Here is a 16,169-nt window from a genome sequence, read left to right as displayed (position 1 = left end):
ACTGCCAGGCCATGTTTTGTAGGTCATGTGAATCTGCTCACAACCAAGTAAAGACGTCCAGGACCCATCAGATGTTGCCAGTGGGAGATATGAAAGCAGGTGGACTGACGCCCCCCAGTGCCCTCTGTACTGATCACGACGAGTACTTTCTTGACCTTTACGATGAAACTTGTGAGACTCTCATTTGTTCTAAATGCGTACGGTCAGAACATAAGCATTGTGTTGTGCAGGAACTGGAAGATGCAGCTACTGTGGGGAAAAGCACGACGATACAAAGCAAAGCTAAATTAGAAGAAAAGTTACAAGAAATCCGGAAAGCGATGACAGAAACCAAAACAACGCGAGAGAATTCGGAAGCAAGTTACAACGACTCAAAGACACTCCTGTCAAAAAGATTCCATCATCTAAAGGAGTGTCTCACCAAACGTGAAGCAGAACTACAAGAAGAATTGGACTCCAAGCATAGACTTAACCTGGTGGACATTTCAAGGATTAACTTGGGATTGCAAAACGTTCTACGTAAATGTGAGGACACACATGACTTTACTGAAAAACTGCTGAAATATGGGCCTCCCAGTGATATCCTGATGCTGGAGAAATGCATGACAATACAGACGGAAAACTGTTTAGCTGAGGATGTTGCGGGGGCTGAGGTTGAAGCCATGCAACTGTCCTTCTCGAAGGAACAGATGGAACATCTTGAAGAAGTTATTTCATCCATTGGAACAACCAAGTCTGACATTCACAGCCAAGACAAGGAAAACGACAAGAAGGGCTCAGGTTAGAAATAAATGAAATAAATTTTTGATTATGGTATTTTTAAACAATTAAAAAGAGATTTAATGTCAAATCAAATATGTAACTTATGTGACGCCCGAACAACAGCAGAGATAGGATTGAAATATCATTGTCTACAACGATAAAATTGTTGTGCTATGATAACGTTGGAACTGTATAATGCCAAACGAAATGAACACACCTTTACACGTTTGCTTGGAATATATTTGCATTTACTTCTTCTTCAGCTGAGAAACGTCACCTTGAGCCAGTAGAAGAGAGATTGTGTAAGTGAAATCATTCCACACCTAACGTGTTTCGTTTTTTCGCACATTTAAAGCAAACGGAGCAACGTGGAAAACACATCAACAACTTGTTTGTTCTGAATTCAATGTTGTTAATATGTCATAATAATGAAGGCAATAGCTTTAATAATTAACCATTTTAAAATAACATGCATGATAATCTGCTTGACTCAAATATTGTCCTTAGATTTTCCTGGTCTATATCTAAAGTCCGAATTCGGCATTTGATTTTGAAAGGATTAAAAGAATAAGGTTTATGTAAAAAAAACATCAGGTTTACCAGGGTTTCTCCAGAGAGGAATCCAATCATGTATAAACAATTTGATCTGCATGCATGCATTGTATGTTTATTTGACCTTTTCCGGTTTCATGAGTATCCTTGATAATTTATCTAATGTAGATTGAGTTTTAATTCAGGTAATTTCCGTTCAGTGAAGAATCATTTATCCCGATTACATAGCATGTATATGGGTTTGTTGAAAACATTTATATTGTATGTTAGCAGCTTTCTTTGAAGATGATAGTGGTAACAGCGTTCGCTCGTTACGCAAAATTGCTGAAGCTTATTTCTTGTGTCCCCACCGTTATATTGCCGGACTCACACACTCTTATTTACCACATATCTTGGTGTTTGACATCACTGACAATATGTAAATGTTGTTTCAGTATGATAGTTATTATTTTGAATTTGGTGTAGAAAATACGAGAATCTGCCTCTGTGAAATCTGGTTCAGAATCAGCTGCAACATCAAAAGCGTAACGCCAAGCTAATAGTTTAAAGACTGTGCATTACAGACAAATCAATAACTGTAATAAAACGAAATAATACGCATTGGAAACTGAATGAAACAAAACATGTACTGGAAATTTTTTTATTACACTGAACGTATCTTTATGCAGACACGGAAACACTAATGTCAGCGTAGAAACATTAATTATGATTAGAAAATATTACAGTGAGTAGGAATATTCCAGCAATATCACGGCGGGGGACATTAGAAATAGGCTTCACACATTGTACCCGTGTGGGGATCGAACCCGGGTCTTCGGCGTGACGAGTGAACGCTTTAACCACCAGACTAGCCACAGACCCAGTAAATAGTGCGAGCGTAAAGAATTCAGAGATTACAATTTAGAAAAAAATAATGATACCAAATGATATGCAGAAACAACGTGTTGGTACATTGCAGATCCTGCTTTGTCGTTTGACGTGGAAAGAATCAACAACAATAAGGTCCATGTCAACAACAAAGGGTTCCTGGTTAATAGTAAAGTCTCCCAAGACAGGAAACTAGGTCAGTATATTGGGACAACGGCTATTACTCCTCTACCCAAAGACAAAGTCAGCTATTGGGAGGTGGAGTCAGACTTCAACGTGGCTTCTGAAATGCAACAACATGGCCTACTTATGGAAATAGGTGTGGCTAGGGGAGCATGCCTGGACAACAGCTACTGCATGAGTGGGCAGAAAGGATCCATGTGTCTCGTCATCTCACACTGCTCTACACACAAAGGAGTCTGTGCAAAGATCTGGAGCAATGGCCAGAAGATGAGATGCTACGAAAACGTTTTGTCGACCAGTCCAGGAACATCTGACACACTGAGACATGGGCTTCTGTTTGACGGTACCAGGAACACCCTCACTATATTTGACCTCAACACCATAGCTGAACTTGTGACACTAGACACAGAAGAACAGGCAGATGACCTCTGGCCCGTGTTTGGAGCATACAACTCTTCCCTTGCTGCTGTTCAGATTAAGCTGGTGTCAGGAAAAGAAATACAATTACCACTGTGGAAGAAATCGTTTTTGGAGAGAGCCATGGCTTTTTCGGTAGCTAGACAGTAGTACAACAGAATTAGCAACACTGCTTATAACGCAGATGTTTATCATCGGTGATCATCTTTGAGTTATCTGTACTAATATGTGACACTGTTTTAAGAATATCAACTTCCTTTATTCTAACTCTATTCACGAACGAAATACCTTTGAATCGTCTTGACAAAGAATAAAAGAAGTTGCTATCCATAAAATGTGTCATGTATTCATGTTCTTCAAACTTCTAAATGCCTATTAAAGACTTTGTACTAAGTTTAGCATACACATCACTGCATGCTTCAATCATCACCATTGTAAATTATTTAATGTGGTTATCAAGTCAGGAAATAGTAGTAATCACATTATCGATTTAAAAACCAATCTGTAATTTTCGTAATGTATACTGACACACAATGAAATCGCATCACCAGCTTTATTTCGAATGACGTGAAAACGATTTTTGTAACATGACAAAGTATAATGACTTTGTGACAAAATGGCATAAATTGTGTGGTTGATTATCTTATGCCTAAATACCACGAACAACTTAATATTATTTTGATGTCCATTTGATCAAATATTACAAAACGGTCGAATACTAGCATGCTCTTCAAGGTGTATCAGTGTATTATTCAACGGATTACAATCAGCATGGATGAATTAAACCATTTTCATGGATTTCGTTGCCTTCAATGGAACGATATATGTGTAGACATGTTTATAAACACGCGCGTGGTATCAAAAAACTAAAAGTCGATCATATATAATGTATATGTGGAGCCATCGTGTAGCCTATTGGTTAAAGCGTTAAAGCCGAATACCCAGGTTCGATTCCCGACATGGGTACAATGTGTGAAGCCCATTTCTGGTGTCCCCCGCCGTGATATTGCTGGAATATTGCTAAAAGCGGCGTAAAACTATACTCACTCACTCACTCACTCCAATGTATACGTATATAACAAGTTATTTCTTTAGATGTATAAGAATTAAATATACATTCTACTATGTATTTGGGAAGTACCGTTTGGAATATTTAAATAACTTTATGTATAACAACAGGCTACAGAATGCATACTGCGGTTACTGCAATATTCCATGGATGTGTGACAATACATACTGTGTAGAAAACACGATAAAACCAACAAAGAAAATGTACTTAAAGTTTTAAGGATAATGGAGATCTTGCTATTTGGCGCCATTCGTCAGCACTCGCCCCTTTCCGTAACCTATAAGAAGACTCGTCCCCCTCTCGATGAATGTTATGTGCGAAAATACGACAAACCAATCAGAGTGCGTGTATGATTTCAAGTACTTCGTCAAAGAATCCCTCAGAAATAATTTTTTATTTTACATATGTCTTGCATCTAAAAATATACCAAAGACACAGTTAAATGTGTTCAATCATATTGTATAATTCCGCACGTCCCGATGTGCTTTAAAAGGCATCTGAAATATATATAATATATGGGGAAATATATGTGAACCATTACGCAACGAATTGACAATTGTTTTAGTTATGCCCGTTTGCGCAACGATAGATAGTAATTCCTACGTAGGAGATAGTAAGTCCTATGTAGAAGATACTGAGTCCTACGTAGGAGATACTTAGACAAAAATAATTCACCCTGGCCCGACTACGCTTTCGCAGAAGAAAGACATATATATTAAGATTGTGAAAAAAACATCTATATAAAACACAAGAATACATGATTAATTTTGCTCTCTTTATTTTTTTTTACGTATTTTAATATATTTAATGAGCCAAAATGTTTTTACTTTTACTATATGCATAAATAATCAGATGGCATGGAAGTATTTGACAATGTCATTAGAAATTGATTAGAAATACAAAATAATATTTTGCTGTCACTCGCAATTGCACGGTAAAAATATAATAAAATCACAATAAAATTCCAAAGTGGTATCCTTAACAATGCAAACATTTTTTTGTCATTCATAAATCAATTATGTATTGTCTGTGTATTTGACCAATTTATGTAATTTAGCTATTCATAGCTATTTGTTGTTTGGATATTTAATGTTAGATCTGTTTTGGCAGTTTCTTGTTCGTAAAACATTGGATAAAATGTCATCCCCGTCACTAGCCTACACGCAAAAAATCCATACTGTAACTTCAATGAAAGCGTAAGTGAATGAGTGTGGTTTTACGCCGCTTTTGGCAATATTCCAGCAATATCACGACGGGGGACACCAGAAATGGGCTTCACAGTCATTGAACGAAAACATAACACGTTTACTCATTGCTGACACTACAGATAATATATATCAAAGACTTTATCAAAAGATACTGAAATGTGCATTCTACATCCATTAAGTACGAACTTAATATATTGAGATTCTATTTTCTGAGGAAATTTATACGGTCAATGAGAAGTACTACTTGAGGCAAAAGGCAATGCATTCATAGACATGTATGGCTACGGGACAGATTAGGAAGGCAGATCTCAGACATGGCCAGCCAACTTATGGTTGAACGCAATAACGTTTCATGAAGACGACGTTTAAGTCCATGTCAGCTCACGTCCAACTCCCCTCTTATCGTATACGTGTATTAAAATAGCATTCACCTTTGCACCTCAACCCGGAAGTGACCTAGCTACACAAACATGACGTGGTCTGTGCCAGGTAGGTGCGTTGTGGATCGTCTCTGATAGCCTAACAATATAATCAATAAGATAATATTGTTCTGTATGAGAAATTACATGTGTTTAACTAAATCACAAGAATGCATTTCAACTGTTACATTGCATATCTTAAGCATATCTTAACTTGAATCATGAAACACTCGTCTAAAGTCTATACATTAGTGTGAGGTGACAACTAAACAGTGCTACTTTCGTTTTCAAGCGCCGACATGTTCTGGGACACGACACACTTGCCTGCCCTATGTGGTCTGCTGATACAATCTCGCCTTTTCTATGCCGCTGTTCATGAGTATTATGACGACCTCGCGCGTATCTTCCTTTTGCAAACAGATATCATACCTCCCGTGCAGAATGAACAGCTTATTGTTATCTGATCGATCGAATACACGGATAGTTCAGCATTACAGTGCTTGAAAGGCCATTTATTGACATGTAAATGTGAATATACAGGGGTGTGTTTGATATTAGTTTGACTAGCCATTATTATTTCTTTATTTGAGACGAATGGTCAAATTGAGCAATATATTTGAAACTAATTATATATATAATTGGCGATTTGGACGCGTAGTAGCTACGTACGTGAGCAGTTACGTTGAATTGGCGACAGTGCGAATTTGATATATCTTGTTATGCATGTCTTATCAGTGATGGCCTGAAGTACATTATTTATTTAATATTAAATTTTATTATTCTGGTTTTTTTTTACTAATCGGCATTAATATTATTTTAGCATTCCGCAGTTTCCATGAAAACGTCATCCTTTAAATGCATCACATAGAATTATGTCAACAGACATGAGAAAAACAAAATTAAAACATAATAATAGAATGAAACATGAGCACAGATGACAATCTTCCGATGTCAATACATGTGAAATGTATGTTGTGGTTAAGATAATGATGTTGTACAGTTGTATGTATTTATTGCTGCACTGTCGTATACAATTTGTTGGTATCTGAAGTACATGATATTTTTTATTTTGTTCGGCTGATACTAATTATATTTGAGGCAAGATGGAATAGGGTTCAACGTCGCGTTCAAGATTATTGTGATCGTCACGATATGGCTGAAATATTGCCGATGTGACGTAAAGCATTACCTCACTCACTCAAGATTATTGTACTTATATAGCGACGTGCATGCAAGTGTGCGTGTGGCTGCTGTGGTCCGGACAAATGCCGATTTTATAGTGATAGCCCACTGAAACACCATGTCGCAGTTTAACATGTTTACCCCACTCAGGCACACTATACTCCGAGCGGCCCTCAATTCCGGGCCACAGGCAGGGTAACAACAAGTCTTTTTGGTATGACGTGGCCGGGGATCAAATCCCCGCCTTTTCGCTCTCCGGGCAGATGTTCAAAAACTAGACCACGTTGGCGGTCTACTAATTATTATGTGAACATACCATGCATTAATCTATGTAAAGGTCATACCCGTAACCAAGACCTCATATATACAATACAAGTACACGTATTGTCCGCTGATGTGGCAAAGCTGTTCAACATCAAGAATAAGCTGTCTACAATATAATCCATTATAAAAAAATTGTTTCCGACATGGATGAGATACATCGTATTTCTAAGTCATATTTTTTTTTAAAAACTTTCAATCAGGGCGCACGTTGTCATCTGATATCTCAGACATTATGTTATCTCAATGTATATTTTTCTATTTTTTATTTGCATGTATAATTTCCAATACTTCGAATCTTCCAGAACTGTGCACAACTTGGACATCATAACACTAAACAGGACAATGGCGACTGCAGTGAAGCTACCCCAGTGTAGAGTGTGACACACCTCGTACAAGTATGGTGGGCCTGATCCACACCTCCTACCATATCTCCACTTGGTGCGTCAGACATGCCTAGACACTGACACCCTTGATACACTGACGTGTGACATCTGCCAGGAAACATTTGATAAAGAACAAACGGATTTTCCTCCCGATGTCGTTGTCATCAAAGATATCTTCCACCAAACTGCTGAAAACGATGGTTCCGCTGTGCTTTGTACCAACAAAGATGACGGCAACCAAGCCATGTCCTGGTGTGATGAATGTGAAGCCTTGTTGTGTGAGCACTGTCAGGCCAGCCATGAGGATATGAAGATAACAAGGTCACATGCAGTTGTGCCATTGGAAAACTTGACGTCTTCTGACGGAGAACCTACTCCTAAGACTGTCTACTGCACAGAACATGCTGATCATCCTCTACAGCTCTATGACGAAACATGTGAGCAAAGAATCTGTTTCAAATGTAAGGAGAATCATAGCGACTGCAAGGTGAATGACATAGCCACAGCATGTCAACATCTGAAGGAGACGGTACTGGAGGAAGGACAGAAAGGCCTCTCTAAGAAGATAGAAACAATCAGAGCCATCAGGGACAAGGTACTAGAAGTTGTCAAGATGTCAGAGGGGAAAGAGGAGGAAGGGAAGGAGTTCTTAAAGCATACATTTTCTGACCTGAGAACTACTTTAAAACAGCGAGAAGAAGGGGTTTCTCTACAACTGGATCAAAGTTTCAGAGCTGTATATGATATGAATAATTCACGGCTATCCAAGTTGGAAATGGAGGAAGCCAAATGTGACACAGCACTTGGGTATTGTCAGAAATTCGCTGCTATGTCTAGTGTTGACGCACTCTTCAGGGCCAGAAAGACAGTAGTATCCAGAACCAATGAATGTATTACAACTGAGCTTCCCCAAGTGAGAGATACAGAGGCTGCAGTCACTCTATCTAGACAGGACTTTACAGACCTGAAGCAATTGATTTCTTCCTTTGGAGGGTACTACGTACCCATGGACCCTCAGTCAGAAAGTAACCCAGGTAGGTACAGTATTGATTATTTCTTGGATGATGAAACAATAAATTGATATTGTAACGAGCTAAAGAAAAGCTAAGTGTTTAGTATCCTGTACCTGGAGCTGTTCCATTACACTGCATACAGTTTATTAGGAATGTTGAGTTAAATACGAATAATGTCAGTGTCCCTGAGTGAGTGAATGTGGTTTTACTCTGCTTTTAGCAATATTCCAGTGCCGTCACTGCGGGGTACAACAGCAAATGTGCTTCACACATTGAACCCATGAAGGGAATCGAACCCGGATCTATGGCGTGAGCTGCCGATGTTTTAACCACAAGGCTACCCCATTCAGTGTCCATGAGCATTCCCAATCATTATAGAGCTCGTTGCTAGTTGCCTCTGTTCCCGGAGATGATCTACTTGTAATCTAGGTAACCAAGTCTGCTGGGAGAAACTCAGACATACACATCAGCATCACTATAGCTAGCTTTACATGAAGCTTACCATTTTCAGTCATATTCTATGTATTATTTTTGGAAAGAATGTTTGATACCGGACACCTTCCGCCATATTCTGTTATGCGCGAACTACTTCCTTGGCAACCAAAGCATTCGCCATTTTCCTGCCGCTTCAGTTAATTTCTTTAGCCCTTGGGTTCTTTATACCGACATATTTAACCCTTGGGCCTTTGTTATAACTGAATTAGGGTTAGTAGTAGTTGTTGGGTTTAGGGTTTTCAATAAACATATCAGTAAGTACTTAACATAAGTACTTAAGTAAATACTTAAGAGCGAAGTCGTTCAGACTGTCATTTTATCAATAGTAGCGCGTGGAGGGCTGGGTCTGACAATATCATTGTCTTCTCCATGGGGATTGTTTGCTCGCACAATGAGAGGTAAGAAGGCAGTGAACTTGTCCGAGACGTCTGAACATTTTAAAAAATTCCTCGAAATAGGTGAACATGTCTTTTGTTAACGTTGTCCCCCTTCGTGGAAGTGAACATTTTTTAGTTTATTACAAATAGCGACGTTTCGATGTTGATTCTGGAGTGACAACAACCAAGTGAATGAGAGGTATAGACACAGGTCATGTTCTGATAAGCAGCAGATTAACATTGAGAACAGGTAACAAATAATAAGTAGCACACATGTAATTGGGTGGAGCCAAATGTACAGTAAGAATAACACATAGCACAAGGTAATAAAACACACGGGTAATAAAGCCAAATGTACAGTAAGTATAAGGATAAAAAGGAATAAACAGTTATGACAAGCTGATTGAATTGGATGTTAATTAATTAGTCTATTGATTGATTAGATCTTCAAAGGCAGCCGAGATGTAATGCCCCAGATCTCTGTTGATCAAAGGTTTGTGACGTCACGCAGAAATGGACAACTCAGGAACCACCTACCTTTCAGATTTCTCTTACGCTCCGATGTTCCACACCTCATAAATCCATAGGCAAAAAAAATAACGAGCCATTACAAGTTTAGTTTTTTTCGATTTGAACAAAAATAAAGTACTAAGTCTAGATTTACGAGACCGGAAGTGATGCATAGAACTCACATTTAATGTTCATTTCAATCTAAATGTCCCCGTTGTCATTTCCATCACGCGCGAGTATTGTGTTATATGAACGTCACATGACCTATATGGTAGGTAGGTGTCCTGTGTAATGCATGTGTACCTTATTTTTATGCGCGTTGCAATTGTTAAATATTCCATTTACTCATATATTACATGTGTTTGTTATTACAGAGGGATCTACTATGAATGCTATGAAAACGAAGATAAATAAGCTTGAAGCTGATAACATGTTACATCTGCAGGTACAGTTTGTTGACACCTGCTATATAACTTGAAATGTTCAATATAAATGTAATTCACCTTACTCAATCCGTTCTAAAACCAGAAAACCACAAGTTCAAAGTATAAATCTATTTTGAGATATATAAAGTATCATACGATATGGTGGAATTAAGAGGATTAGACCTCTCTCGTTTTTGGTGTGATTAGGTAACCAGTTAACCAAAAGGCTACCTTACCAAGACTTCCTCATTACATGCGAGTGATGTACATTGTATACATTATTCTTATTAATTATGATTTAAGGTTATAAAGAATCGCGATCAACAGATCGAACAGCTGTCGTCAACAATGAAGTCTTTAGGTGAGCATCATTTCAATATTGGTTACATGGCAAACACGAATTTGAGCTAGTATGACAAACATAGTTATAAAAATGAAAGAGATGTGAGCAAATAACATATTTTGCCAAATGAGCTCGTGTTCTGTAATTCACTGTGCACTCTTCAGAGTTGGGCACCTATGCTGTGAAAGGGTATGCCCATTGGGGGATCGAATCTCAAAGTATGATTTGATTATACCCATTATTGTTGCCTGTGCATAGTGGCAAACGTCCACAATCTACACCAAGTCCTCTCCTTAGCTTCACTCAACTTTAAGCTGACACACCTGGATGTAAGTGAAATGCTGTTAAAGTCGGCTTGAACAGTTCATTATACCACAATACCATATGGCAATAGTATACATTTGACATTTTGTTTTGTAGAGTGCGTGTCCAGTGTAGCTGTCCACCTTCTGCCTGCCTCAGATGCCCCTTTTCCTGTTCCTCTTCTCTGTAAGTATGTTTGCACCAGGGAGAGTGTTATGACAACGTTGATAAATTGAACTGATAGACTCTACAAAATCCATACTTGTCTGATGTGACGAGTAGAATGAGATTAGCTATATGCAGTGCGTGAAGTGCCTGACTGTGCAGATCATATATTGATAGGGGGCACGGCTGGCCCAGTCGTCTAAGGCGCTGCGATTCGTTGTGCAGAATTACGTCCATTGGGCACACCAGAAACCTTTGATTGTGGGTTCGAATCCCGGTTCGCCCCGATTATGTCTCTAGGTTTGTCAGCACCATACCCGTGCTCGTGGGTTTCTCCAAGGTGGTAATCGTCTGGAACCTGCATCACTTCGGGCTTTCCTCCAACATTAAGCTGACACGCCGAGATGTAACTGGAATACTGGTAAAAGCGGCGTTAAACCAAACTCACTCACTCACCCTAATATTGTTGTTTACTTGTGCTAAAGTGTGTGCACACAAAATTTCACTCATTGACATATTATAACAGGCTTTGACGAATTTGCAGTTGCTTCACACTCACATGTCCCTCGTTTTTGATAACACCATCAGTAACATTGCTTATACTCTATGGGGTTTGAACTACAGTGTTTGTTGGACTCATTCATCATGACCTTACATACTCCATACTGCAAACTCTCATTTCCAATCATTCAGCAAATATAAACCAGTTCAACCAGCCCAATCGACTTACTAAATACACATTTATTGTGAGTGCCTAGATGTCAGACCGTGACCCCTACTCCAAATATATTCCATTTATTGTTAGCACACCTGCAGTTTCTAATAAATCATTACTCTAGATGTATCAAGACAATCTTTATTCAACGACTATAACTATATGATTTAGAAGTTCGGTTTACATACTAATATTTCCGTGGCTAAGCTGGTTGTCACAACGTTTTGACGCGTATTCCAGTCATAACATGGCGGGTTAACTACAAAAAAGCCGTGGAATGAAAACTTTCTAAATTGAAAAAAACAAACAAACTCAAAACTTATGTATTCTCGAGTCAAAGCTGACAGTTTCAGATATTACCAATTAAAGAAAACATGGTATCAGTCTTTTCGGATAATTTGAACTTGGTGTTTAAAAGGGCAAATCAGGAAATTAGGTAAGACATGATGATGCGACAGAGATACAATGTATTTGTGTTGGAAAGTTTACTTTATTCATATTTTTTAGGTATAGATGTAAAATATGACAAAGACAGAGTCAAGCTCGACAGCGTCCACATCAACACAGAAGGAGACCTGGTCAACAGGAAGTCGGACACCATACCTGCAGGGGAGGGGAGACTGAAGAAGTACAGTGGCACATGTGGCGCTGCCCCCCTCCCCCGGGCTGGCTGTCCCCAGTACTGGGAGATGAAATCCAGGGTCAGTCTGAACAAACCACTAACAGAAGGCCTCCTCATCCTCGAGGTGGGTGTATGCAGGGAGGAGCAGAGGGACGTGTATCATTCTATCAGTGGAGAACCCAGCTCCTGCAGCATGGCGGTCTCCCACTGTCCTACACACGGCGGGATATGCAGAAAGACATGTAAGGAGGACAAGCGTGTGCTGTGTCTGCCTGACACTCTCCCCAACACAGCAGGGGCATCACACACGCTACATTACGGTGGTGTCTATGATGACGCCAGGAAGAAGATTGTCTTCATTGATGTGAAGGAGAACAAAGTGATATCGACGTTAGACAATGTAGACTCTAGTCAGCCACTGTGGCCGATGTTCGGGGTGTATAACCCAGAGTATGTCTCTGTCAGCATGACACTTGTAGTGGGCAGCGACATCAACATGACAGAGGAGAAGAAAGCAGTGATTGTTAAGGCCCTGTCGTGATGGTGACAATGATTGTCAATGCTTTCTCCTTAAAAAAAAGAGAGAGAGAGAGAGAGAGAGAGAGAGAGAGGGAGAGAGAGAGAGAGAGAGAGAGAGAGAGAGAGAGAGAGAGAGAGAGAGAGAGAGAGAGAGAGAGAGAGCAGTGTGTGTTCATCTAATCTGTGGTGAGGAACTTGAATGATAGTAAGGCTGTATTCCCTATGACTGTGCCGAAATGGTGAGGAAATGTATACCTGTCTGTAATATTCTGTCTATATCAAGACCACTCTAGCTCAGTCTATGCTACATGTAGCGGGAGCGATGACACCCAGTCGTTCAATGTAACCACCCGATCCTCATAATTCGCCTCTGATAACAAACGCGCGATGAAGACAGTGTATTGAGGTCATGTTCTGCCCTGGAAATCCTGCTGAGTAACTGATTCGTCATGATCAGTTGTTGGAATATATCAACTGTTTTAATCAAGTATTCATGTCAGGTAACCAATTTCAATTTTGAGGTTAACTTCACTGTATTTTCGTGACTCCATTAAGGGTTTCATCAGGAACATATGATCTCAACTTTTGGCGACAGATTTGTTTTTGTCTGTCAAGATCAATGATTTGTATGAAAATACATGTTTTACTTGCAGTATCCCCCGTGTCATTCTCTTCCCTACCGCTTCACACTACACTCCGTTACTTGACGTGTCTGTTTCTCCCACCATACAAATGGACGTAAGAATCGGTCATGTCTGTATTTGATGGAACGAATCTAAGATCACGTGTACCATCTCCAAAACATATATATCCAATGAAACAATATTCGAAATGACATTCGCCAGTGTTAAATTAAAAAAGATGATACATTTACTTCTGAAGCTTTCACGAAATGGCTAAATCATTGGAGGCAATTCCTGCTTTACCGTGATTAATTTGGTTTTTGTGCTCAACCAACAGGTGTATTGATGACATATTTGCTTTATTTTCACGATAACATGGACTTGATTAATTTCAAATATAGGGACGGCAGCAACATGGTAATGTCATCTATTCTTTTGATCTCGATTCTCTGAAATGCAATATATCAGGTGTCGGACAATGTCATGTGTTAGATCACATTCGTCAGCTCACTGTTATCAACGTTGCTGCTGAAAAGTGTGTGGTTCAAGGGACGCAACTCGTGTTTTATATTTCATGAATTCGAATCTTAGGATCGCATTCTCGTTCGAGGCTGAAACTTGCACAGACGTAAATGTCCTAATCTGTCAAGCTGCATAGTTTTGTATAGCGGTATAGGATTTTTTACTTTTTACCTTTGAACAAATATTGTTAGAATATCTCAAATCTTATTAACCTTTGTTGATATGCATTTTTCGGTGATGACATGTACGTTATACAACATGTAGAGTTTCAGTTACTACAGTGTTCAAAGTATGGGTCGCCATCAATGCTGAAATGATACAGATACAGATCGACTTATGCCCGAGTCACATATCCACCGATACCGGGAATATTAGTTTACGATGCTGAAAAGACTGAAAATCGGCACAATTGAGGCATACCTGACAGGGTTCCGGACGATCATCTGTGAGCATTGGCCATGTTTTTGCCATCGGGAAGACCCGGGGGACACATCGGAAGGTAATAACTCGGAGTTATTTTCTTGCGGCGTCCAGTGGCCCACGCCCCCGTCGGTAATGGATCCGTGACACATCTCCCGGCAGCCCACCAGTGACCCCCCAGGCACCTGCCAGACCAAGAGGGATTCGGACAAGGTCATCTGCCGGAAATCGGTCAATACTCGGAATGTTCCCCTCCGGTGACCGGACGATTAAGCCAAGTATCGTAGGCAGTTTGGCAGGGTATAGGTATAAACAGGGAGTATATATATATTCCATTGTGAGGGCCGTTGTTGTTCTCTCTGTCCGTGCCTCTCTTCAACCGCTGACCACCCCCGTCCCCATCTCGCGTCAGCTTCATAACCCTCCCGATGCCTTTGTTCGACGGATATGATGCCCGCTCTGCACCCTCATGCCTGGGTAGATTTCAGAAATTTACGTCAATTCAAAATTACACCAGTGAAGAAATTATTTACGTTTTCCCCCTATATTTATCAAAAACTGCTTTAATTTGGTATGCAAGGACAACATGACATGGCCTGAGCTTCAACAATCTTTTTGTGCAATGGTATGGCCCCACGTCTATTCAGGTTATAGACCGCAAGAATGACCTGATAGACAGAAAACAAAAAGAACATGAAGGTTTTTGCGATTTCCTTTATTCCATTCGTTATGAGGCATCTCTTTTGAACTGTAACACTGATCAATTTATAAAGGACCTCATGTTCAGAAATGCCCTATGTATACCTCACATCATCCAGTTTATTCTCACCCGGCGCCATGCCACGTTGCAGATATGGTGCCAAGGTAGAAGAGGACACACGCAAAGAGGCTGACAAGGAGGGTATCATGTACAGTCCGTTTGACTCCAAATGAGAACGATGAATTGCCAAATAACTCGAAATCCAGAAAAGTGTATGAAACATCAATACGGTACTTGACCATGAATACCATGTACCCAACAAAATCTGAATTTTGTTTATTTTAAGACCCATGACGGATGAAGTTCTTTAAGAAACTACCATGTAATTTTGTATAGAAATGTGTACATGACACGAAGGGGGGACAAACCGTTGAAGGCACAGCACAAGCACGCATGCACTGCACGTTCTGTGGTAGGGGAAATGACAGAGCGTTAGAGGGGCCGTCTCATGATAATTTCAATCGCAATCTGACTCGCTCATATAATCTCATAGATCTCGTCGTCGGAACTGCTGGTGCCTGAACCGACTGCCACTATTATAGGTTGGACTGTTGCTGGCCGTAGTCCACCTCGTGACCAATAACGTGGCTCTATCTACTGTTACCCGTTACACGTTACGTTGTGTTCGATTGTCAAACGTCACCCTTGACGATGCCCCATACCAACTCGATTGGATTCAGGTCGCAGTGATAAGGTGGCAGTCGTAAGACAGCGTGACCCTGACCCTTGATCTAACTGTCAACTTTATACACGGGGACAGGTTTCATAGTTTTGATGATTTCATAGAGAAGGAAAGGTATGTTCCTCCATTGCAGCCAAATAACCCCACGTCTCCTTTACGGTTATTAGAGGTTGGAGTCTTGCTTTCTGGATCCTGCACACTATGATACGGTGTATTGTCCATGACAATGAGAGACTTGGTAGGCAAAGCAGGGACTAATTTATCTTTCACCCACTCCAGAAATACATTGCCGTTCATTTCTGTGTGGTA

At 39.9% G+C, this 16,169-nt stretch overlaps 2 protein-coding genes across 2 annotated transcripts; both read left to right on the top strand.

The window, feature by feature from the left end:
• The first annotated feature begins 1,017 nt into the window (after positions 1–1,017).
• LOC124127761 lies at positions 1,018–3,267 on the top strand. The gene is made up of 2 exons (XM_046491124.2): positions 1,018–1,064; positions 2,273–3,267. The coding sequence occupies exon 2, from the start codon at positions 2,470–2,472 to the stop codon at positions 2,929–2,931; it is 462 nt and encodes a 153-aa protein (XP_046347080.2). The 5' UTR covers positions 1,018–1,064; positions 2,273–2,469; the 3' UTR covers positions 2,932–3,267.
• A 2,249-nt stretch (positions 3,268–5,516) lies between these two features.
• On the top strand, positions 5,517–12,888 carry LOC124128868. The gene is made up of 6 exons (XM_048391339.1): positions 5,517–5,547; positions 7,286–8,400; positions 10,136–10,206; positions 10,490–10,547; positions 10,950–11,018; positions 12,220–12,888. Exons 2-6 carry the CDS (start codon positions 7,611–7,613, stop codon positions 12,873–12,875), a joined length of 1,644 nt encoding a protein of 547 aa, XP_048247296.1. The 5' UTR covers positions 5,517–5,547; positions 7,286–7,610; the 3' UTR covers positions 12,876–12,888.
• The last annotated feature ends 3,281 nt before the right edge of the window (positions 12,889–16,169 follow it).

This window comes from Haliotis rufescens, unplaced genomic scaffold (assembly GCF_023055435.1).
Source record: "Haliotis rufescens isolate VD_foot unplaced genomic scaffold, xgHalRufe1.0.p SCAF_9, whole genome shotgun sequence".
In the NCBI taxonomy this organism is placed as follows: domain Eukaryota; kingdom Metazoa; phylum Mollusca; class Gastropoda; order Lepetellida; family Haliotidae; genus Haliotis; species Haliotis rufescens.
Note: the sequence above shows the minus strand (reverse complement) of the source record. Positions and strands in the feature narration are given on the sequence as shown.